The 25,456-nt window shown below is 38.2% G+C and overlaps 1 protein-coding gene across 17 annotated transcripts in view; it reads right to left on the minus strand.

Annotated features, from left to right (window-relative positions):
• The window catches only part of C2CD5 (C2 calcium dependent domain containing 5), a 99,532-nt gene that overhangs the window by 61,307 nt on the left and 12,769 nt on the right, over window positions 1–25,456 (minus strand). For 4 of the 17 annotated variants that reach the window (XM_063134741.1, XM_063134739.1, XM_063134736.1 and 1 more), the window contains exons 3-8: window positions 25,198–25,369; window positions 23,156–23,251; window positions 22,746–22,901; window positions 16,925–17,123; window positions 11,098–11,249; window positions 4,526–4,611 (exon numbers count right to left, since the gene is read on the minus strand). In XM_063134741.1, the coding sequence (XP_062990811.1) occupies window positions 4,526–4,611; window positions 11,098–11,249; window positions 16,925–17,123; window positions 22,746–22,901; window positions 23,156–23,251; window positions 25,198–25,369 (861 nt within the window). Of the gene's footprint in view, window positions 1–3,750; window positions 3,784–4,525; window positions 4,612–7,414; window positions 7,607–11,097; window positions 11,250–12,204; window positions 13,485–16,924; window positions 17,124–22,745; window positions 22,902–23,155; window positions 23,252–25,197; window positions 25,370–25,456 lie in introns of those variants that run through there. The other 13 variants (XM_063134742.1, XM_063134737.1, XM_063134740.1 and 10 more) reach the window with 6 other exon arrangements.

Below are 25,456 nucleotides of genomic sequence, written 5' to 3' on the forward strand. Positions count from 1 at the left end.
GAGTCTCACACCACTGATACACTTTTTGGGGAAGGCAAAGAGTAGAATAGCAACTTCTTAAATCCATAATCCTTGGGGCTACAGGCAAGTTAAAATTATTTTACTTCTGTTACTGATTCCTGACACAGCCTGATACACTCAGACATTGGGATAAATCAAATCTGGACAATGTAAACAGTATTTCCCTAAGTTCACTGTGATTACAGGCTATAGTTGGCCTTCCTACTGCAACTTTAAGTTGGATTCATGTACATCTGCTTCCCACAAAGAGGGCAAAAAGAGGTGAAAGGGCCAGAGATATACAGAGGGAAGAAAAAGGATAGGCAATAAGAAAGGAATGCTGGCCATGGGTCTAAATATGAAGCAGGGGTAGAAGAGGAGTAACACCATTTCAAACATGGCAGGCCAATGTTCAGAGGGATGCAGAGAAAAGTGGGCAACTTCATGTTCCCAACAATGGCCAGAAATTGCTCTGGAAGTGAAGATGTTCTATCTGATCACAAGACCAGGCCAGATACTGCCTATCTACAGACACAAATGATTCAGAAATGAGAACTAAAACTTTATTTTTAAAAAAATAATTTGGCCATAGGCAAGTCTACACTCCTTGGGAGATAAAACTGAACCTAGAAAATTCAGATAACAGGAATTCTGCTATACCTCTTCAGCAAGATTATGAGGGGCCCAAAATGGGCTGGCTTGTATTTTTATAACAATGCAAATCTGTACACAATAATATATAGCATATTTATGGGGGGAGGGGGAAGGAGATGGGTTGCCATCTGCCAGTTCTACAGCATTAGAGCGAAAAATAAATGGAATTCATGCAACAATGGTTTATTTCATAATGTTCTAATGATTGGTAAGTGCAAAGGAGTGGAGAAAATAATCACTACCACATTGTCCTATGACACATGACAAGTGACAGATGCCCCTAATTACATACCGTAAAGTTCACATTCTGGATTATCTACTGATTCAGTTACATTGCATCAAAATTCTTCCTCAGAGAGTAAAATCAGTACCAGGTGGGGGAAAGGGGAGGAGGGGGAAGCCATTAACAAGCCAAGCACAAACTTCAAAAGAACTTCACAAAGCCTTCAAATGAAAGTGGAACTTTCAGCATTTGAGAATATTTTGCAGAGGGGTATTTTGTTGTTCTTTAAACCTAAGTGTCACATGATTTTTAATGCAATTTTATAATGAGATGGGAAAGGGGGATAAGAGATCAGAAATGAAAGGTAAAAAAAATATCCAACTCTTGTGATTTTATGACGACATTATTATGATTTTTCAAAAGCCATCTCAAAAATATTGTTATGAGTTTATCACTACAGCAGCTACATTTGCACATAGGACTAAACTGTGGAGAACCTCTTTCAGTCTGAGAGCCGAATTCAATTTCAGAGAAGCTCTTGGGAGCTGCGTTCCAGTAATAGGCAGGGCCAAAATTACACACACACACACACACACACACACACACAAAATTGCTAAAAATTCTAGCATATTTTCGAATAAAGCTCTTGCTGCCAGTAACTAAGGCTTGGGGGAGGCATGTCAACCTTTTAGAATGTGGAAAAACTGCACCAAAGCCAGAAATACACACAAAAATCAATGGTTTGGGGAAAGGTAGTGGGATCAGGGGAAGGGGGCAGGGCTATCTGGGGAAACCTGGAGCGCCAGATTGGGACTCCCAGAGAGCCAAATTTGGTCCCTGGGCTTGAGGTTGCCACCCCTGTACTAAACATTAATCTTTTGTCATTTTTTGGCTATTGGCTGGTATAGAAATACAATACATACTATACATAAAATAAATAAACAAGCCAATTTCAAACTGTAATTTATGAAGCCCTCCATCTATGTTACTGTCTTAAATATCTGTTGTATATTTTAAATGTTTATGGTTTTGTTCCCCCACCCACCCACCCATGTATATTTTAAACTTTGTAAGGCCGCCTTGAGGCCCAGCATTGGGCAAAAGGCAGGATACAAATAAATATAATCATCATCATCATCGTCATCATCTGGGTTTTTCATCACTAACCATAGTTAAGATTAGCCACAGTTTAGGGTTCGGACTTAATGCTAAAACATGGTTACCATATTTCTTTGATTGTAAGACGCCATCGATTGTAAGACACACACTAATTTCAGTACCACCAACAGAAAAAAAGGTTTGATTCTAAGAATAATAATCGCATCCGCGATTCTAAGACGCACTCCGTTTTTAGAGATGTTTATATGGGGGAAAAAGTGTGTCTTAGAATCGAAGAAATATGGTAATTTAAAAAGAAAATTTCCAACCTCCTCCTTCTGACTGTAAAAGAGGAGAAAAGAACACCAGCCTGAGATTTGTCCACTGTGTGCGAACTGGGCCAATGCATTGATTAACTTTAATTTGGCACCTGCCATATTTGAGTTCATGTAGCTTATTCACCAGTGATTCCTAACTACTGAATAAGCTACATAGCTCTGTCCTATGACAGTAGATTTGATTTTCATTTGTATCTGGTATTCAGAGTTACATGTTCTCTAACTGTGCAGGTTGGTTTCCTAATTAATGGCTACAGATCGATAGATCTTTCATGAATTCCAATTACGGAGGCAGAATAAAGATTGCAAAATACATTTGCATAGGAGACACTCCAAATCCCCTCATGACTATGCTTTCACATCTCAGCTCCTCTTCCTACCACACAAATTAACATTTCAAAAAATGAGCACTAGTACATGAGCACTAGTAAACTTTGATTAGAATATTTCCCATTCGAGAGCTTCTTGAAGGCATCTAGGGAGGCGTTTTAGGACAGAATTTTGGACTAGATGTACCTTTAATCCAGTTCAGAATGACCTTTCATTGTATTGTCAGCAGTTTCCCTATATCTCTTTGATAAATGCCAAGTAGGAAAATAATCATCAGAATTAGCCCTAGAGATGATTCCTTTAAAACTCTGTCCTAGTCACATTATTTGCTCATACTATAAGCCCACAAAACTGGTACAGGCTATGGGTGCAATAAAACACTTCTGCTGTGTAACTCATGAAAATCAATGCAGGGGATACAGCATCATTGTTGGTGTTTTGCACTATAGATGACTAACATATGGTTTGATTTGACAAAAGAAAATGGAAGCAGGTGTAAAGTTCAACCTTATTTCCAAATATGACATAGACCCAAACATATCATCACATGTTATATGCTTATTATGTGGGAAGGTTTAAAGTTCTAAAGCAACATTTTAAGGCTAGACATCAGAAAGTTTTCTCATTTTGCAGTGGTTTATGTCTTAAACAAATTAACTATTATAAGTTTTTAAAACAAATATTTTTTTAAAAAAACTTTAGTATATCAATTGAAACAACAAATCAATACCCAAAAACAAAATATCTAAATTACTATGACAGGGGCACAAGGTAAACACTTTTTGTGTGTTAATTTTCAAATTAAACATTACAAAACAAAAACTAAGAATTGCTATTTAAAATGAAATGAAAAGTCAAAATAAATGTACAATCATGCGGACTATTGGTTAAGCAGGAGGACTTGCATTTGCTAAATGATCTTAGGAGAAATATTTTTAATTTTACATATGAAGGATTCTAAAACGAATCTGGTGAAAATATGTTATCAAAACCAAACAACTCCAAATTCCTAAAATAAAAACTCCAAGCTAGAAAAGGTTCTCAAAATGAAGTTAACACAGAAAGAGAGGGCTTAAAGAAAATGTCACACAAGGATTTGGAACATACCCGCCTTCTACAGAACCTATGAGGCGATCCTCCCTTAGCAATGGATAACACAAGAAATGAAAAGAGAATCATCCACTTATATAATCTTAATGTTGCTATTCATTTTAGAATTATTCCACATTTTAAAGGAGTGTACATATATAGCTTCAAGCATATAATATTTGGTATAGTCCTCTAAATCCAAGAAAAAATAAGCCTTTAGTGAAGAAATCTGAAATTCACGAAGAGTATCAATTAGGTCCAGGTTCCCAGTTTGGTTTCAGAACCAGTAAGCAGAATAAAATTATAGTTCAAGTTTATATCTAGTTAACAGTATGAGCTTAAAGCGCAGGGAGGGAGGTTCTCTGCTTTGACACTGCTCCCCAATGAAGATCTGGCTTTTAAAATTCTGCATAGTTAACTTTAAGGCTCACTAGAATCTGACGAAGTAAAAAGGGATACTAAATAGAGCTTGCTCATCAAATTTTGAGAAAAAAACGAACATAGACATATACTAGATTTGTGCTTGATCTGGATGTGCATTCAACTCACTCATGTGAACAAAGATTACATCCCATACAGTGCAAGATTGAAGTAGGTTGATAAAAGTTGTTTAATGAAAAAGGAAATATTAAGCAGTTGATAAAGGAAAGTTTCCAAAGTGACTCATTTAAGATACAACCCTATTCTGATTTACCAGGAAGTAAGCCTAATGGGACTTATTTCTGAGTAGACATGAATAGGATTGCACTGTTAGACACTCAAGTATAAAATAGAATTATCATGCTTTTCTTACCCTTTGCTCCAGAGCCGACTGAGTTTGTTGTCTTAACAGAGCTTTTAATGGCCCCCCTTCTTTTCCAGCACTCCCACTGCCCATTCCTAAAGGATATCGGCATATAAGTAACAGCCAAATCAAACAGTCAAATGATATACTATACTGATGCTTTATTTATAAAAACATGGCACATGTTTTACTGGCAAATGTAGCCTGAAATATAAAACCCTAAACTCACAAGAGTCAGAAAACCAAAACAATTTACCTTTATACAAGCTACATATATTTGCTGGGGAAAGAACAGGATGCTTCAGCCTTCTTTCTAGTTGCAGAGGAGCTAATATGTCTTATTATTTATCCAATAGTGTAACGTCAATGTGTACGGAAAAGTTTAAAGGGATTTGGTGTAGGTAGGAAGTTGCAAGTTTTAAATATGGTTTGATATTTCTTTCATGGATAATCCTGGGAAACGTCAGCCAATAGGATTCTGAGTTAAACTTGCACACATAGGTCATCAATTACAATTAAAATTTCAGTCAGGGTAGCTTGGATTGTGGGTGAATTAGGTGTAAGCTTCAGTGTACCACTAGCTAAAGATTATGCTACTTAGTCCAATAATGACTCTCCTGACATTATTCAGATTATTTTTGTACTCCTGTTTTTAAAAGTTAGTTAATTTACAGAGTACCCAAAACATTTTGCTCCACAATAGCAGTATACTGTGGACCGTAGTTCACAAAAGTTTATGCCATAAATGTTGTAACATTTAAGGTGACATAAGACTCTTTGTTGTTTTTGCAGCTTCAACAAACTATCGCAGCTACCAGTCTGAGAAGTTTAAACCTTGTACATTAGGATATGGGCTTATAGGAGACCCCTACAAATTTGTACTATATGATAATTAAATAAGCCTACATAACTGTTTGAAAAACATACCTATAATGTAAACATTGAGTTTACAAAGAATTTGTTTTCAAGGTCTAAAGCAGGGGTGAGCAACTTTGGGAGGCCTGTGGGCCATTTTCACACAACCCAAACACACACCCCTCCCTTCACAGGCTGCAGTCTGCCAGGCAACCCAAACAAGATTTTTTAAAAATGTTGCCTGTAGCACTCTGGAGTGCCAGAAAAGTTAACCTAACTTTTGATTTTCCTCAGGGTGTGGGGGCCACGGCAGGCATGGCAAGAGCTACACGCAGACTGCATGTTCCCCACCATGGACTAAAGTATCAAAGCCTTTAGGGATATTCCATATCGGTGATTACATAATAATGTCATCTAAAAGAACTAGTAAGGGGTGCATGTTTGGCATGCAGAAGGTCCCAGGTTCAATCCCTGGCATCTCTAGGTAGAATAGGGAAAGACTCCTGTCTGAAATGCTGACCTAAATGGACCAATGTTCTGACTCAATGGCTGCATTCCCATCCAACAATAAGCCATGAATTCTGGTTTATTAAACCATAAATCAGTGGGTAAACAAAGCAACCAGGGATAGCTTACTGTGGTATCTCTTCCTAGAATTTTGATTTCTTGCACCCAAGCAAACCAGGATAATAAATCAGCATTAAACAAAGCCTAGCTTATTTCTGTGCAATAAAGCATAATCCTGGGTTCCGATGTCATGCTATTCCTACCTAACAATTCCAGTGAATCTGAGAAGAAATGTGTGTTCTCTCTCATAGGATGCAATCCATCAGAAATGGCTTCTGGGCAAGCCTAAATGAAACAAATAGGCCTTGCACATAAGCACAAGTGTGTTTAAAAGACAGAACATCACAGGCACAATAAATATCTTAAATACAGCCAGAGAGTCCTTACAATTTGTATCGTGATGAAGATACTTATAACCATCCTAATACTTGGCAATGGTATAATTAATTAAAAATAGAGCAAGTAACAAAACTCAAAATGTTATCAGCTTATCTAATTTAGGGATGTCTAAACTTTCCCATCCACAAGTTATTAATTTTGTACAACCATCTGAAATTATGGCTGAAAATCTGTAAACACTTGCAAGTTCACAAATGCAAACAATGCAAATGGAAACAGACTTACAAGTGGTTTAACCTATGTTGGTAATCTATATGTCACTAGTCTTTCTCACCTGTATTAAAAGTGCCAGAATCTTAGTATAAGGATAAAAAATGTATTTAAGGAAATATTTTTAGCTGTTTTTGGATAAGGAAACAAATATTAGCATCTATATAGTCCCTTTCTGTAATATTAAATCAATCTAATTTTATGTTTTGCAATCAAATCTATCTTATAAGGGACTATACAATACTAAGAACAGAGGCAGAAATGGAATGAAGGCTATTTGTGGAGATGAAATATATTTCTCCCAAGAAAAGGACAACCAAAACGCTATCGTTAGACAACAAACACCAACAAAGTTTGCATTTAGCAAAACAATCTAGTGAAAGAACAGGCAAAACAGATGTGCATATTGCAAACATTCAGAATGATCTTTAAAACCGAACATACAGTACAGAAAACAAATATGGCTGATGGCCACATGATGGTCAGAATAATACGAATGACCTGGAGAGGAAGAAAGTTTGTTCCAAATGAAAACAGAGGAACGAATGTCAGGAAATGAATGATTGTTTTCACCACCTAATGATGAAAAACCAGGCCAATTACTACTAATGTTTGGTGAAGTTGTTGGAGGGAAAAGGAGAAAAATCTATGTTATAAGAACGTTGAGTTTCCTTTTAAATGGTTACCAAACTTTAAAGAAAAAAATCAAGTTAACTTGAAAAATCCATTTGGAGAGTAGAGTTTTGTAATCGTCATGTAGCCAGCAGTTTTCAAAGTTTAAAGGGGGAAGGGTATTTGCAGAGAAATCATGAGTGCCACTGCAAAGTCTACTAAAAAAACAGCAAGGCGATTTAAGAATGATCCTACCAGAAGCAGCCAGAAGCAGCTCTTCAGTGAAAGAAACACTTTTCCTCAGAACTGGGTTGACATGGCTAGAGTGAAGAGGGTTAGGGCTAGACCCAGAGAGAAGGAGACAGGGCTGGTTAAGTTGTGGGGAACCACAAGATAGTGTTGGGGAACTGGGGAACAGGAAAATCCTAGGTCCCTGTGGGGAAAGTGCTGTGGAGGGAAGCGGTAGAGAAGAGATGATAGATTTCAGAAAGTGACTAAAAAGAAATGAGAAGGAGAAAAGCAAAATGAATCAAGAAGAAACGAATTTTGTAAAAATTAACCGACAACCTAGCGAAATATGAATGAACTATTACAAACATACAATAAATGAAATGACAAATACAGAACTACAATGTGAATGAGAAGCACATTAAAATGGTATTTTAAATACACTGTTCCTCTTTACTTAAAAGGAATGAATGTTTTTTGTGTGATTTAGTTTTTATTTCAATTTCTAATTGCTACCAAAAGTTGGACATGTTTGCCGATGATTAACAGCTATTTTCTAGAGTCTAAGAAATGTAAGTTTTTCAGAAGGATTTTGGATTTTCTGAATGTTAACCAGAGAGCAGCTTATTTTTAGAGCCTTAAACATAAAGGGTAGATCAAAGTTTATATTCAACATTTTTAAATAATAATAATAAAGGAGTACCCATCTTCTCAATTTCCTCCACATATATATTAGGGTAATCACCAAAGGAAAGCAACTACCAACGTCTTTATTAGTTAGATTATTTTGTTAGTTGCCAAAAATAGCACAATTCACAACTTAAGACTCTGAACGTGCATCAGCAGAGTGCTTTGAAGATTGTATAAGGAGCCTGTAATGCTAAACTTCTAATCCCCTATACACAATCTTTGTTGACAGCTAATCTTCGCTTCTTCTGCTTCTAAGCTCGTATACACCAAAGAAAGATTTAGAAAGACAACACATCTTCTTCCCCATTGCTATGTTCTATTTGGTAAAGACATGAATTGGAATTCTCAGAACTGTTTAGGCTTATGCTGATACTAGTGGACTTTTTTTTTACTGTCATTCTTGGAATGGCGATTTAAGAGCCACTTTTGAAGCTCCTTGAGTTAGTCATGCACTACAGGAGAGTCTGCTGTTTAAGGAAAAATGTCTTAAGGCCCCTTGGTCTCATGTAACTACTTTCAGAAGCTTGGATCCAATGAATTGCAAGCAAAACCCTGTAGAATGTTTTTTCCCCCACTGCTTTCCTGCTGCAGCCGATGAAAAGGGTCAGGGGACTTCAGGAATGGCATGAAATGTGATAGAAGGGAGCTGCAGATGAAGGGAAGGAATCAGCAGAAACTATGGACCCACCTTCCCCATGCATGGGTGCACTAGGGTTGCTCTGGATCCTAATCATGGTCTGCAAAATTATGCCACTGGCCTACTGAAATCCTATTGAGATTTAAACATTTTAAGTGTATGCAAGATTATAGCCATGTTGATCAGATCTCCCCACTGCATTAGAGATATATGACATATCATATGTACCATTTCTTCTGTGTGTGTGTGTGTGTGTGTGTGTGTGTGTGTGTGTGTGTGTGTGTGCAACTGCATTTGGACAATTGTATCTCAGCTTGATAAGTCCAGATATGAACAAACTTTGTTCCCCCACCCCATTGTCCCTACACACAGCCACTTTGCTCCTTAGTTGAGTCTTCAGGTAACTATGGCTTCCTATTTCATTGGAACCAGGAAACTATAGTTAATGGCTTCGGAACAAGGCAACCTATCAAGCCAACTTCAAACCATGGGTTCGTATCCTGGCCTGTTAAAGCCATAACCTGTAGCTTCCCAGTTCTGATGAAATGGAAAACTATAATTGAAGACTTCCTGATTTGTTTTTTAGCTCATAAGAAGGGAGGATTGAAGCAGATGTGAGCTGAGACAAAAGGCTCATTCTTGGCCTATTAAACTGGGATATAATCATCTGAACGAGACTGTTTTATATAGTGTATGCATGTGTCTTTCTCAGACACTCAGGAATATTAGAATACTTTCTGCAACTAGATGTTGCTTAGTCAAATCCTTTTGTCCTCTAAACTCAACAGCCAAAAAGAGCCATTTATTTGTATGGAGACCTTTTATATCAATCAAAATTAACAGCAAGCATACTTTTTGCTGCCAAATTTATCCAACATAAAGATGTATCCTTTTAAAGAAGCAACACTTCTAAGAAATAAAAAGGCAGAAAGTTAAGACACATTTCCTAATCTGTTACTAACTGCACCTAGGTAATTTTCAAGTACAATAGAAAGTAACACACACATACCAGGAAAAATAACAGGTTAAAAGTATTCTAAACCATCATACACAACATTTCCCAAAACGAATCTTTAAAAACAACCAACCAAACTGTGACAGTACTTTCTTGCAGACCATTTTTAAAAAATAGAACAGCAAACGTACATTACATGAAGACGTATGGGCACAGCCATGTAGTTAGGACAGTGTTCCTCAAACATTTTGAAGCCGGGCTTCCTTTCAAGCATATACTAACTTTTGGGATCTCCCTCTACCAACCCAGACAGGTGAGTCTGCAAAGAACCTTATATTCAAATGTGTGCATGCTGCCTCCTGGTATGTGCAAAGACCTGTGGATTGGAATAATAGCCCCACACATCTTAAAGGAGGTACAGAACCCCTCCCAACTCTGGCACAGAGACTCATCATAGGAATAAATCAAAAGCTGTTTCTGGGTTCCCTTTTTCCAAATCTTGTTGAAAGGGTGAGACATTAATGCTCAAATCCAAATCCAATGTGGATCAGCTAGGGTCTTCTGTAAGGGGGTGGCACTCTGTCCACCCAAGTCTTAGATGGAGGTCAAGAAAAGCACCACCTATTTTAGGATCCTACCCTTCTCCAGGTGCCCAATGCTTAAGGGAAGCCTGCCCCACATTTTGAGAACCACTGAATTAGCAGGCAGAGTAAAACAGCAAATATTAAGGGATGGTTGCATTTAGCATGCATACCCTCCATATATAAAACAATTGGTCATATCTTAATATATGGTTTAGCAAAAATATAAAACAGAATTATGAAAATTAAAAGCATAAGATGTTTTCTAAATCAAACACATAAGCTGCTAATAGAAACTGAATACTATTTTAAAGCAAAAGTTATCTACACTAATTATGCGTAGCTTGGAAGCAGCTCAGCCGTCAGCCAACCAGTAATATTTTTACGTCTCTAGTTTGCAAACAGAAGATTAATTATAAAGATATGTAGATACAAGTAAGCATTTTTAGATTAAGAGGAGGTTAGTCTTCGGTTTGTGCATGGTTAGAAAGACATGCTAAACTATCTCCCCAACATATTATGGCGACTTTTTATCTCCATAATTTGCAATATGATGTGGAGGAAATTAAAAGACAATTCCTTCTGTTCATTTTATTATATGCTGATGTGTTATATGTCAAATTGCAGAAGCTGTCCATATGCTATACAATTCATTAATCCATAGATTTACCCAAATAGATACTTTCAAACTTTATTGTACTAGGAGAAATCCCCTATTTCTGGATTGTTGTAATAACTTACATGCCAAAAAAAACAGAGAAAGGGAGCGAGTGAAAAGCTAAAATAGAAACAACACAAATTAAATAAAACAAATAAAATCAAAATAAAGTGGGTGGAAGCACCTTACCAGTTTTGGGTGTCAAACTCAAATCTGTGTCAGAAGAAGAGGATTGTCGACTGTAGGACTTGGAAGGTGAAAAGGAATAGATTTGGTTTTTCAGAGGGGTGGAGGGTCCTGATGAATGAGGATTGGGATTGGGATCTTCATTGAAAGGAATCCTGCCAGAAGAAGGTGGAAAAATATTCAGTGATCCTATGCCAAAGGACCGGGCTGACAGCAGCATGATCCCAACACCTGTATGTGGATAGGGACGGGGCAGGGCCAATAGTTGTCCTGAAGTGTGAAGCTGGATTGTGAAGCCAAAAGGCACATAAAAAAAAGTTTGTTTACCAACTAAGCATTGTGCAGGTAGATGGCAATTATTTGTTAGCAAACAAAACAAAAACCACAGCTAACGCATAAAGCATCAAAAATCAAGAAAAATAAGCAAAGAAAGTAAAACCCATCAGACACTATGACTTAGGGTAGCAATGCAATATGCTTTTTCAACCAGATTATTAAAAAGGGAAACAAAAGTGATGATTGCAAACTATATATCTGTGTGTTTATATACACACAGAGACACATACACTTATATATATATAACACACACACACATATATATATATTTCCAAGAAAAAATGTTTCCTTATCCGTTAGCATCTGCAGTGTGCCACAGCTAAAAACAAAGCAAAGAGGAAAACCATACTGATACCATTGTATTGATAATTTCTGCTACATTTAACATTGCCTTACCTTTTCGTCCATTTCAAGACTTCTTCCACATAACGTCTTTGAAATCATGATTAAGCCTGAAGCCCAATCAAGATGTGAATTCCCCACCACCACCATAACAAGAGAGAAACCTAAGATGCAAATCTCATCTTATTACTGGAAGGAAAAACACACTCACACCAAAGTAAAAAGTACAGAGAGACGCTAAAGATGTGCTCCATCCAGTCTCCTATTGTCTTCTGTTTTATCAGATGATCACTAGAGTACTTATTTCCAGGAGAAGGATTCCCACTGAGAAAAATTGTGGTACCTGCCTACACTGCCTGCCTGCCTGCCCTTTGCGGTCAATGTGCCTGTGGCCTGTCTCTTCCCAGCTTCTGAGTCTGAGCAGTCTCGTACCAGTGTAGATGAGAGTGGGAACAGACACAGAGAAGTTCTGAGTAAGCCGTGAGCCAGTAGCAGTGTGAATTGGACTGTTGTGAGTCGAACGACATCCATGGCTCGGTGGATGAACCAGCGGAGACCTGAGAGAATTTGCAGCCAAGGTGGAAGGAAAGAAAAAAAATACATACAACAGATTGCAAAGTTACATTTAAGAATTGTTTTAGGGTGTTCTACTTATTGGAAGTTTTTTTTAAAAGAGCAGGCTCTAAAGCAGGGGTGTCAAACATAAGCCTTGAGGGCCTTATCAGACCCTTTGGGGTCCCCAATACGGCCCACAGAACCCTTGCCACTTTCCACAAAATTCAGTTATGTTCTGGGCCAAGAAGCCACAAATAACAGTCTAGCATGCTTACTTACAAGCAGCTCCACTGCTGAAATGGCTCTAGTTTGCAACCAACATTATCTGATGTTTAAGGCAAGAATGGAGCAAGTTAATTATGCTCATGATGGAGAAATGAGGCAGGAAGTAATCAGACAGTCCTTCATGGTCTTCTTTCTCCCTGTCTAGGATACATGTCTGACAGTGACACTTGTAATGGGTGAGTGGGGGCATCAGGAAGAGGAGTTTGAGGGACTGATGTTCTTCAATTGTGGTGTGTGACTGACATTTTCTTTTGATAAAAAAATTATGGACAAGGCTCCCAGGGTTCTTACGCAGTGGGGAAGTTGGCCCTCCAACTCAATTGAGTTTTACACCCCTGCTCGAAAGAGTAAATATAAAGTCTTAAGAAAGCAACTAAGTATTACCTTGTTAGTAGTGTAATGATACCTATGGCAATGGGTTAGTTGGGAAGAAAGAAAAAGCAGTAGGGTCCTGGTAACTTTGGGAGTATTGAAACCTGGGTTCAAGGCAATTAATTTGACTGGCTTGATTCTGTTTCTAATAAACATAAACAACTTAACATGGAAGGTACAACCGAATGGGATGTTTCCATTCTCTTTTCAAGATGGAATGACAATAAATGTAGGAAGAAAGTTAGCAGGCTATTAGTTATGTAAAAGCAATGTGGTAATTGCATGATTTGGTTAAATCATACGGCTATAAATAGCCTCAAAACATTGCAAAGATATGGGTGGTGTCATGGTGTCAGGCAAAAGAATGCTTCGGCTTTTAAAAAAATCACATGGTAGCTCTTAACCATCCATAAATTCACTCGCCAGGGATGAGTGCCCTTTGCCCTCTGATGAAAATGATGCCCTGTAGTTCAACATCCTCCCCTGAGCTCTTACTTGCACAGGTATTTGGAAAAGGCAAAAAACAGCCGGGGGTGGGTGGGGGTGGGGGGAAGGAATCAAATTTTCCTTTAAAAAAAAAAAAAATTTTTTTTTGCCATACTCTCTCCCAAGCTCCCTGCACATTGGAAGGCAGTTCATTGCAAACACAAGTATAGGCTGGTGAGTAAAAGCCAAAGTAATATTTAATAATACTGGTGGCTCGCTTAAAACAGAAATAAATGGCCAGTGTCATCTGCAGGTAGAAAAATTCACAGGGATTCTTGATTTGATTACCTATTCAAATAAACCATCCATGTTGAATGTTGATGAGATCATTTGGAAGCACTTTTTTATTTGACTAGTGCAATAGCAGTTTTGCTAACATTAAAAACAGACTAACTTTGGTCATACGTTGGCCCTGTTATTCCAGACTTCATAAACCATGCTTGATGAAACTGGGAATGAGTGCTCCTCCAGCTGGCTTCAGTGCAAAGAACCTGGCTTGTATTAAGCCAGAGTTCCGTTTTACACCTGAACTGGAGAACTCTGGCCTAATGTTAGTTAACAAAAACCAGGATGGGATTAGGGTTTATTTTCCTGATGTTTCAGTTTTACTTTGCTTGAGCTATCTGCTTATTATTCAGTACTCTGGGAGGCTTTGGTTGCCTGTTAACTCCCTAGAGCAGATGAAAACACTTCTTAAATAAAGTGTACACCTAGGATTATTTGGTAGTTGCAAACTATGGTAGGTCAAGGACTAAAGTAATTAGTAATTAGGAACCTTTGAATCTTATTTCTTTCTTTAATTGATGCAAATACAAATTCCCAATTAAAATACAAGTACTAAAGCATTTAAAAGCAACTAAAGTTGCATTTCCTAAACACTTTTCTGGTTACAAAAGAGCAGTGCAGAGTCCATTTTGCTTACCAAGACTTCTCTATAAAGTTGTCTGGCAGTATTACAGGCAATGAGCTTCAATATCAAAAAAGCTACTAGGCTCCTGAATCAGACCATATTTATACAATTTCTGAAAGATTACCTCACTGCCAATATGTCAATAGTAATTGCTATTTCATAAATCTAGGTTCACAATCTTGACTTCTAAAAGAATTCTTCATGATCAAAACACATCGAAAATATATACTTTTAAAATGATATACAAATAATTTTGATATATGCCTTTCACACAGCAATTTCTTACTGATTAAACCTAAAAGCATTTTTTTTCTAGACATCTATATATAAGATTTTTTTAAAAAAATGTTTCTACCTTACAAAATATGCTTTGTTCATTAAATGCCAAATGAAAACTTTAAGTCCACTTTGACTCTAAATAATTCAGTTTGATATTTTTCCATCTTCTACATAACGCTTTTCATCTTTAGTGATGAGCTATGATGCAGCATTTTCTCTTGGGATATTATCCAAACTGCTTTGGCAATTACATTTTTATGACAATCAGCCACCAACTTTTTGTGGCTGATCCATGATGATTATTAAATCAGTACTCAGCCAGGATTCCCAGGTTTGAATGAAACAAGGAACTGGGTAGGATCCAATGGCGGTGAACCCTGCTGGTTCCTGGTGTGTGTGCATCCCTCATTGTCGGCAGCAGCAATATAGAACTTCCGTAGGTAAGCCCCCAAACGAGCAGAGACACAAGTTTATGGAAGGGGCTGGTTGTGCCTTCCAGAAACGTACACTTCTAGTTATTTGGGGGCTTGCCCTGGAAGCACTATATCACTGCCTCCAGCAGTGGAGTCCAGTGTGCACTGCCGCCAGGGCCGGCCACAGGCCCACACCAGCAACCAGTGGTGTTTGCCTCCAGTAGTAAGGCACTGTTGAATCCTATGCCCTGACTTAACACAAGCCAGCATCTTTGTGCTGATGGAAAAAGAAGATGGGCCAGGGAAGAACTGGGAATGAAGCCAGGAATTATTGTCCAAACCGTGCCACTCTGTATTCAGCTTTCAAACAGGAATTATTTTCAGAACATCCCACATACGTCTAGTGCTTCAGCTATTGGGTGGTATAAAAAATGTAATAAATAAATAATAATAAATAAATAAAGAGCTCATAAAACTGCTGCCAACTTTACAGTGGTATGGAAGCAGAAAGTCACAAGCATAACTGCCTGCATTGGCAGAAGACACAACTCCAATAGCTTGTCAGCAGATATTACAGTACAGAATGAACAGTGTGTGGAACGTAAAATTCAGCAATGCTAGGGATAGCAACTTGCAAACTATATTGAAAGTATGTGCTATAACTGAAGGTGGTTTTAATATCAGTACACACACCTATGACACTAATTATTTCTCAACAGGGAAGTTCAGATGATATGGCTAGGATAACCATATTTTTTGCACAGAAAAACATGTGCTGGTTGTTCTATCTCTTAGGCACGTAAACTACTATATGATGCTGTAAAATGTAACTTGATGCATTTTCTCCGGTCATTTAACTTTCCCAAATAAGGTGCTTTCAGATTGGCACTCTACTATTTTTATTTCACTTGGCTCATGTTAAAAGTTGAACTCCACGAACTACTACTGAACTGAGAGCTGGCTGATAGCCTACTATTTCAAGTCAAAGACGGCAAAACTGAATTCGCTTTCAATAAGAGAGGACAGCACCACAGGTAGTTATAAGAACTTGATACCATTAACTTACATTATTAACTTACAGAATTACAGAATATGTTCACACTACAACAAAAATATTATATTAACTTCCCTCTCATGTAAATGCACAGCAGATACATCCAGAATAAAAGTATTAAAAATAGTAAGCCCTATGAGAAAATGTAATAATGACTGGGTTTGGATAACACCCCACATTTAACCCAGAATGAGCCATAGCGCCCATGGATTAGCAGGTTGTATGCGCACCTGCCACTCAGATGTTGTCATGTTGTGCGAACCCAGGAAACATGGGTAATGTGAGAGTTAAACAACCCTCAGATTGTTTAACCCTCGCATAACACACTCTCCAAGTTTGCAAAGCACAACAACCCATGTTCAAAATGATAGCCACACCCGCCCCCACAGCTTTCCCATGGGATTTTGAACAGCCCCATTGTAGAAGTTCCTGAAAGACAAACAGTGATGCATGTTCACCAACAAAAATACAAGCATCTCAAGCTGCAATGTAGAAGAGGCACATCCCATCTTCAGTATGTTACACAGCTGCAAGAATTACATATGGTATTAATGCAAAGGCATTTGTCAAATCAAGGTTTATTTCTGCAAGACCTGGTCGAAGAATATGAACAACTCATTTTGAATGCATCAAGTTTCTCAATTCACAGTAACTTATCAACAAGGAAGAGAAGTGTGTGTGTGTGTGTGAGAGAGAGAGAGAGAGCAATCAAAACAGGCAAATAAAATGATGTAAAACTGTATGAGTATGAACAGCAAATATGAAAAATTCTTTCCAGTGAACATTTGTCATACTTACTCCTTCATTTCTTTGGATGGGGAATTACATGCGGGTAAGAATGCTGGTGTGTTACTTAATTTATCCAAGGTACAGGCTGTTCCTATGGCTCGTACCACTAGTCCAGATTCTCCCTCCAGATCAAAACACTGCAAGTAGCCAACAACTGCATTCCCTCTCATTTCAAGTACCTTCAAACCAATCTTCCTTTGCAGTTCCCCTGCAAAAGAATTACAAACTGATCACCCAGCAATTAGCTTTAAATTTATCTCAACTACTGATAACAGGACAAGCTTGAGGGCAAGAGAACCTACTGAACTGTCACAAGGTAGGCAGCATTCATTTACATTTTTAAACAGGTCTCCATCTTCCAGAAGTGTGCAACTCAAAGGCCATCTTCCCAAGTACATGTGCACATAAAATATTTTACAGGTTCCTGCAGAAGTGTGATGAATGCAACAGCTTCCCCCTACCTTTCATTACGTTTCTCTCTCCCCCTCTTCTTCACTCCCTGCTCTGATTAGGGAGTATAATCAGAACACCGATTCTGGCCCGCTTGCATTGGCTGCCTATATGTTTCCGAGCCCAATTCAAGGTGCTGGTCTTAACCTATAAAGCCCTACATGGCTTGGGACCACAATACCTGATGGAACGCCTCTCCCGACATGAACCTACCCGTACACTGCGCTCAACATCTAAGGTCCTCCTCCGAGTGCCTACTCCGAGGGAAGCTCGGAGGATGGCAACAAGGGAGAGGGCCTTTTCAGTGGTGGCCCCCCGACTGTGGAATGATCTCCCCGATGAGGCTCGCCTGGCGCCAACATTGTTATCTTTTCGGCGCCAGGTCAAGACTTTTCTCTTCTCCCAGGCATTTTTAACAGCTTTTTAACAGCATTTAACAACGTTAAGTTTGTTTTTAATGGACCCCACAATTGTTGTTTTTAAATGGATACTGTTGTTTTTATACTGTTTTTATGTGTGTGTGAGTGTGTGTGTTTTTAAATTGTATACTTTTAATGTTTACTATTTTAAAATGTTGTAAACCGCCCAGAGAGCTTCGGCTGTGGGGCGGTATATAAATGTAATTAAATAAATAAAGAAATAAATTAGTGCAGGGATAGCCCTCCACATATTGTTGAACTCCAGTTCCTATCACACCTGACTATTGGCCATGCTGGTTAGATCTGTTGAGAGCTGAAATCTGACATCTGTGCTGGTGCCTCACTGGGCTGCATTCAGTTCTTAGGGCCGCACATATACACAATCTACGTTTTCCATCCAGAGGGGACATTAACCCACTTAGAGGGTTCTTGAATGTTATTTACTTATGTTATTTACCTATGCATACCTTAGGGCTGCAGCTGACATGTGCAATCCTACCATTTGGCACCCCAGCTGTGGAATGAGCTCCCTAAGGAGGTTCGCTTGGCACCTACATTATATGGTTTTAGACGCCAGGTGAAGACCTTCTTATTCTCCCAGCATTTTAACAGTCTATAAATAAATTTTAACTTGGTGTTTTAAATTTGTAATTTTGCATTGCTGCTGTTTTTATCTGGTTGAGCTTTTAAATTGTATTTTATATTATGGTTTTATACTGTTGTTTTATACTTTGAATGTTTTTAATTTTTGTGAACTGCCCAGAGAGCTCCGGCTATTGGGCGGTATAGAAATGTAATAAATAAATAAATAAATAAATAAATTTGTTTGTGGGTGGCTTTGATTTGGCTTCAAAGTGATTGGCCCAGGGATGACCCACTTGGCTACTAACACGAATTCTTAGCACTAAGTTTAGCACCCAAAAAATATCTGGAAGAAATATCTATCCGTATGGATATAATAATGATCTGGACTGCATTCCTATACTGATTTATTTGGAAGTAAAATCCACTGAACAAAGTGGGACTAATTTCAGAGTAAACACGCGTAAGATTGCACAGACAGTCATTGCCAAAAACGGGGGGAAATGATATGCGTAGAAAATGAAACAACACAACCCTAGGAATATGTGCTAAGAGTAGGGCATGTGTGATAGGACTATAAAGTCACTAGCATGAGACAGAAAGTGCTTTCCTATAGGTTAGAACCTGGATGCTTGTAAACATTTGTTGCCATTTTCCAGTGGAATTTAGAATCTTATTGCTCTTGCAATAAGAGACTGAATGTAGAATTTGATGAATCAAATTCAAAAACTAATGCACATGGAAACTTTAGCTAGACAAAAGCGCTACATTTTTAAGACAGAAGCTGTGTTATCTTTACATATTTTTACACATATTGCCACAATCTGCAGAACTAAATGTTTGTGCAGTTTGCTCCCTACTCCAAAGAGCAAAAGTACATGTGACAAAGCAAGCATTTTTTAAAGTGTGCAAAGGGAGGAGGGGGGAGAGAATAGGCTGTACTTTAAAGAAAAAGTGTTTTTTAAACATTGCTCAAGGCAATGGAGTGTCCAGAAGAGTTCTCTCTAGTTCTCCGGCAGACAGGTTTTACACTATTGTTTACACTGACTACAGTTAACTGTCTCTAACAATATGTTAAAAACAATTACTAAAAGGATAAAAAAAAGTGTTTGTAGACACATGAAAACCAATAACCAACTTAGGGTGCAATCCTATGCATGTTTAAACAGAAAAAAGGCCTACAATTCCCAACACTGCAGGATCCTGTAGGCCTTTTGTTCTCTCTAAACATGGAGTGGATAGAAAGGTACCTCAATGATGCTCATTTATTAGTCCTATTGATTCTACAGGATTTATTACTAAGTCAGTCACGTTAAACATTCATCCTGTTCTTACTGCTAAACATTCATGCATGCAGGTTCAAGGCCAAATGGAAAAAGAGTTAGCAGGAACAGGATTGTATGCAAAATGAGCTGGCAGCTGCTTCAGTGATCATGCCTGTATTTAAGTTACGATGGCCCAGTGCCTATGGAACTCATTACCATCAGAGATATTCCAGATACAAATGCTTTGGGCAGGTCCGCACATAATGCTAAAGTACAGGTGTTTAACCTCTTTTAGAACGACAGCCAAATGCAACCATAGAGAAGCTCTAAGGGGCTATATAACAGTGGTGGGCAGGGGCAAATGCAAAAGACGCCTGGACCCTTGAAGCTCTAGTATGACCCATACTAACTAAGCCATAAGAGAGTCATTTCAAGCTTTTTGGAGAGGAAAAACCTGATCAAAAGCTATGAAACTACTAAAAGATTGGTATCCAGGGGTGGGGTCTGGGGAAGAAGGTGTGGCCACCTGGGGAACACGAAAGGACTGAATTTGAACTGTGGGTATGAGATTCAACATGCCTAAGCTAAACTATGATTTAGTGCCATGTGGGCGCACCTGAGTAAGTCCAAGCAAAGCACCAGGATTGTATGCCTCCCCTCTGCCTACACAACTGGCAGGAGGCCTTCAGAAGAGTTTAGCTTTAATTTCCACAAGCGCTGGCTTATTATTACGTACAAATCAAATATCAGTGGCCAAATTCTGGCCAAACAAGCCAGCTAAACTACCTATGGTTTGAAGTTGGCTTGTTTAGAAACTGAATGACTAGAGTTTGCTTTAAACTACAATCTCTGGTTTGTACGTAATGGCAGGCCAGCTTTCACAAAAAGTGAATCTAAACTCTGCCAAAGTCCTTCTTTCTTGCTGTACAGAAGGACGAGAAGCACAGTTACAAGATGGGGGACACTTGGCTCAGCAATACTACAAACGAGAAAGATCTTGGAATTGTTGTAGATTGCAAGCTGAATATGAGCCAACAGTGCAATATGGCTGCAAGAAAGGGAAATGCTATTTTGGGCTGCATTAATAGAAGTATAGCTTCCAAATCACGCGAGGTACTGGTTCCTCTCTATTCGGCCCTGGTTAGGCCTCATCTAGAGTATTGTGTCCAGTTCTGGGCTCCACAATTCAAGAAGGACGCAGACAAGCTGGAGCGTGTTCAGAGGAGGGCAACCAGGATGACCAGGGGTCTGGAAACAAAGCCCTATGAAGAGGGACTGAAAGAACTGGGCATGTTTAGCCTGGAGAAGAGAACATTGAGGGGAGACATGATAGCACTCTTCAAATACTTAAAAGGTTGTCACACAGAGGAGGGCCAGGATCTCTCCTCGATCCTCTCAGAGTGCAGGACACGGAATAACGGGCTCAAGTTAAAGGAAGCCAGATTCCAGCTGGACATCAGGAAAAACTTCCTGACTGTTAGAGCAGTGCGACGGTGGAATCAGTTGCCTGGTGAGGTTGTGGCCTCTCCCACACTAGAGGCCTTCAAGAGGCAGCTGGACAAGCATCTGTCAGGGATGCTTTAGGGTGGATTCCTGCCTTGAGCAGGGGGTTGGACTCGATGGCCTTGTAGGCCCCTTCCAACTCTGCTATTCTATGATTCTATGAGGAGGGACAATACAAGCCTGAGGCTTCGTTTGGATTCATTCTAGTTGTGCACATCGCACTAAACCAGGGGTTGGGCTTTGTGTGAACCAACTCTTTCCTTTGTATGTTTTAGTATGCTGAAGTCTTTTCATATCAGGTAGGTTTTTAATCTTTAAAAGGATACTAGGACCGTTGTTGCATTTCATTTCTCAGGTCGTTGCGAAAAATATTGGCTGTCGTTGTTTTTAATTGTTTTAATTCTAACTTTTAATAATATGCTTATTCACTGCTTTGAGATTTCTTTGAAATATAAAGTATAAATTTCTTTTTAAAAATGAGTACTTTCCTAGCAGATGCAATAATACAAAGCAAGCTTGCAGCTATTTGCATAATTGTGGCTATAACTCAGCCCTGTTCACATTAAGTTTCCTCCATCTGGTTTCATAACCACATTCCATGTGTAGTTAGGAAGAACTGTGAACCAGCCTTAGGTTGAACGTCTGAGTAAATCTGTTTAGGATTGAGCTATAGATATTAGTTCTCTTCCTGCAATTGCCAATATTAATTAATTTTAGACAAAAATAGAACGAATGTCTTTGAAAACCACCATGAAGATCAAATGGGCAATACAAAATGGTACCAAGAAGTTAGGATGTACATAAAATACACTTCCAAACTTCTGATACAGTACATGGGGGTGGTAGGGAACGAGCAGAAAATAAGGAGAGAGCTTGTTTCTCTACTGGCAACAAACTAAATAAATTGATTAGAAACCAAGAAAAATCCCCACCAGCATCAATTAATTATATAATATTTCAATAAGCATACAACAGATTTTTAAAATTTTAGAAGTGTTAAAGTAAACATTTCTCTGTTTTTTTGCTAACTCCAGCACTACTAACAGTGACAACACAATGATTCATAACATACAACTGTGGGCTGAATTAGCTTCCAACTGTATGAAAAAATATATAATTGAACTAATGGCTAAGACCAGCTCTCCACACATTTGGTGCCTACGTTTATCGTCTTGCAATGTCCTTTCAAATAGTTCAACAAACCAAAATGACCTTTGAAATTCCAACCTACCAGAGGATACGTGGCTGCTTTACAACATCAGCTACAGTTTCAGAACAGACTAGAAATCACCACACCAAGTTGCAATCATTGCATCTGTTTGTAAATTATTGTTAGATTAAGTTATATGTTAACAGGTGAAACGCTTACGAGTTACTATTAATATGACTTTTCTGTTGGCAACTTGTTAGTGCCCCATGAAAATGCCATTCCATTGCCCTTACAGCTTTCATTGCATCTATTACATACAATATTGCTTTTTCTGACTACGTTTTCATACATATATCAAAAGAATTATGTATACAGATACCGATATTTAAAGCCTTTTATTAATGGAACCCCAAATTAAGCTCCATGTGTATATTTAAGGCATTAACTGATATTATAAATACCTGACATTAATGAAATAAGCCGTTGCCTGGCCTCGTTTGACGCCCTCGGTGTACGGATTCGGTCTATCCATTGATATTCTGGATCTTCATTAACCACCAGCTCTTCCACAAACCCATGAATAATGACAGCTTTATAACACTTTGGAATAGATGTAGCTGTTAAAAAAACATGTTTACATTTTTAAAACATTTAAAAATAATTAATAATTCCCTCCCTAGGTGTAGACACGGCCTAGGACTACCAATACTAAGTATAAAGCAAATGTCCCCCAGATATACAACTCCCATCATCCCTAGGCAATATGGCAACAATTTGAGAGGCGTAAATCTTTAAAAGGTTTTATATAGTTAGTTCAGCAGTTCTCTCATTTTTCACACAAAAAAATTTTGCAAAATGTTTTTAGACTTACTGCAGAAAAATTTTACTCCACACGATGATTGTCGAAAACGGTTTAAGTCATTGAAGAGATCTACTTTCACCACCACATTGATTTCTCCACGTATACCTGTGTATAAAAACCATGTGAGAGAGAGTGAGAATTTGTATTAGAACACAGAAATAGGTTTTCCTGATTATTGGAATACCATCTTTCAAGCCAAACCCTCTCAAGGTGGTTCAAACAGAAAAACAATCTATAAAAATACTGTAAAATCTGAGCAGCAAGTACACGAAAAGCCAGATAAAGAATCCAATTAAAAACAAAACACTCTGGACAATAGGGTGCTACACTAGAGAAGGTCCTTCTGCCTCACCTTAGACAGAGGTGAATCCATAAAAAGAGCACAAAGGAAGATCTTAATAACTACACAGGTTCACTTGGCAATCAGAATGCTAATATGCTGTATTTTATTCTTAAATACCACTAAAATATTATTTTTACTGTGACATCACAGTATTCTAACTTATATATCAGCAGAAGATATTGCATTAGGCCAGGTACTAAGGTTCATTAAAAAAATCTAATGGAAATATCAACAAATTTATAGTATTTTAGGGGTGATGACCTGATAAAGTGGTCCTCAAGATGGGGTATAATGCCTTGGTGTATTTCAGAAAAAGGGAACTGAGAAATACCCATAAAGGTGAGTATCCATGTCATGTGGAATACAGAACTTCCCCTCAGATAGGGAGACAAAAGACTGGAATCTTTTTGCTTCAGAGACTGCAAATGCTGAAGGTCTCTACTTTATCTCAGCAAGGGTGGAAAGAAGGAAACAGAAAAGTGCACTAGCAGCAGCTAGTAAAATGCAAGGCTTTGTTTTGTGTTGGTAGTGGAGGAAATGATGCCAGCACAGATTTTTCAAAAATATAAATTAAAAAATGATCTTGCTGGATCAGATCAACGTCCATCTAGTTCAGCATTGCCTTTCCCACTCCTGATCTTGTGGAAGCTTAGGCACAAAGTATGATTGAGATATCATCCTCTGTTGTGTGTCCCTAGTAACTCAGAAACATACTGCCTGTAAATATGGAGGTTCCAATTAGCTATATAGTTAAGAGCTGCTGATAAATAGATCGATCCACGAAGTTGCTTAATCTTTTCTTTTTTAAAAAAAAAACCTTGCTAGTTTTTTTTACTGCATGAAATATCTACTGCATGAAATATCACATGAAAGCCATGGGTAATATATGTTGTGAGTTAGCAAGCTGAAAAGTTGATGTATTAGGACTTCTTGGAAGCCAGCATCATGGAAAGGTATTGCAATGTAGAACAGTGAAGAATTTTGAGAGTATGGCAAGAATAGAACTGAACTTGGCCACAAGTACAGCAAAACCTTCATAATTGTGCCCTGGCTGCAAGCACAGCGGAAGGCCCAGGGTCATGTAAAACCTACTGTTTCACCACTTCTCTTCACCAGGCTTTGAACTCCAGTGTATTGAAAGATGAGACAGAGTCAGTAAGTTCATCAGGAGGCTGGCTCTGGGACAACATCCTTAATGACCCTACGTGCTGTGCCATGTTTTTTTGGAAACAAGTACAGGCCATGCTGTAACCTAGGTCTATTACACTGAGAAATTAAGACACATGGCTCCCATAAATAATTTTTGAACCCAAGCCCTTGAAGAAGGATGCCCTTTCTAAGACTACACTTTAAAGGAGTTTTAAGAACACAACAGGGACCACATAAAACATGTTGCACAGAATGCTTTTATTTTTGCCTGAAGTTTTATTTACGAGATTTTACCAGATTTCTTTCTATGTTATTGGAGACATTTCGGTGCTATAATTCGTAACAAACAAACTAGCATAACTCTGAACAGAAATTTTTTTAATGACATTTTGTTTCACCTTTGAAATCACATATTTACATACCACACTGACAAACTCAACAACAGATGCCTCAGACTAGATCAAAATTATTTATATATTTTGAACAGCACAGTTAATCTTCTTCCAACCTTCTAAAAGGTTCAAGAAAAATATACTTTCAAACAATAAAACAATCTTACCATGAATTGTATCATAAATTGGAAACCAGCCAGAGATAACTGTAGCTGCTTCACTGTAGAGGAGAGGATCAATATCAATGTAAACTTTTCCTATGGCATCATTAGCACTATAAGTATCATGATCAAGGACAGTTATCTGAAGAGGCTCATCTTGTAGATCTTCATCATCCACCTAGAAAATTAAAAAAAGCAATACAAAGATTCAACATTTCACAAGGAGACTTTGCATTAAAACTTCATTAAAAATTCCTAGTTTGTA

This window comes from Elgaria multicarinata, chromosome 9, assembly GCF_023053635.1.
Source record: "Elgaria multicarinata webbii isolate HBS135686 ecotype San Diego chromosome 9, rElgMul1.1.pri, whole genome shotgun sequence".
Lineage (NCBI taxonomy): Eukaryota > Metazoa > Chordata > Lepidosauria > Squamata > Anguidae > Elgaria > Elgaria multicarinata.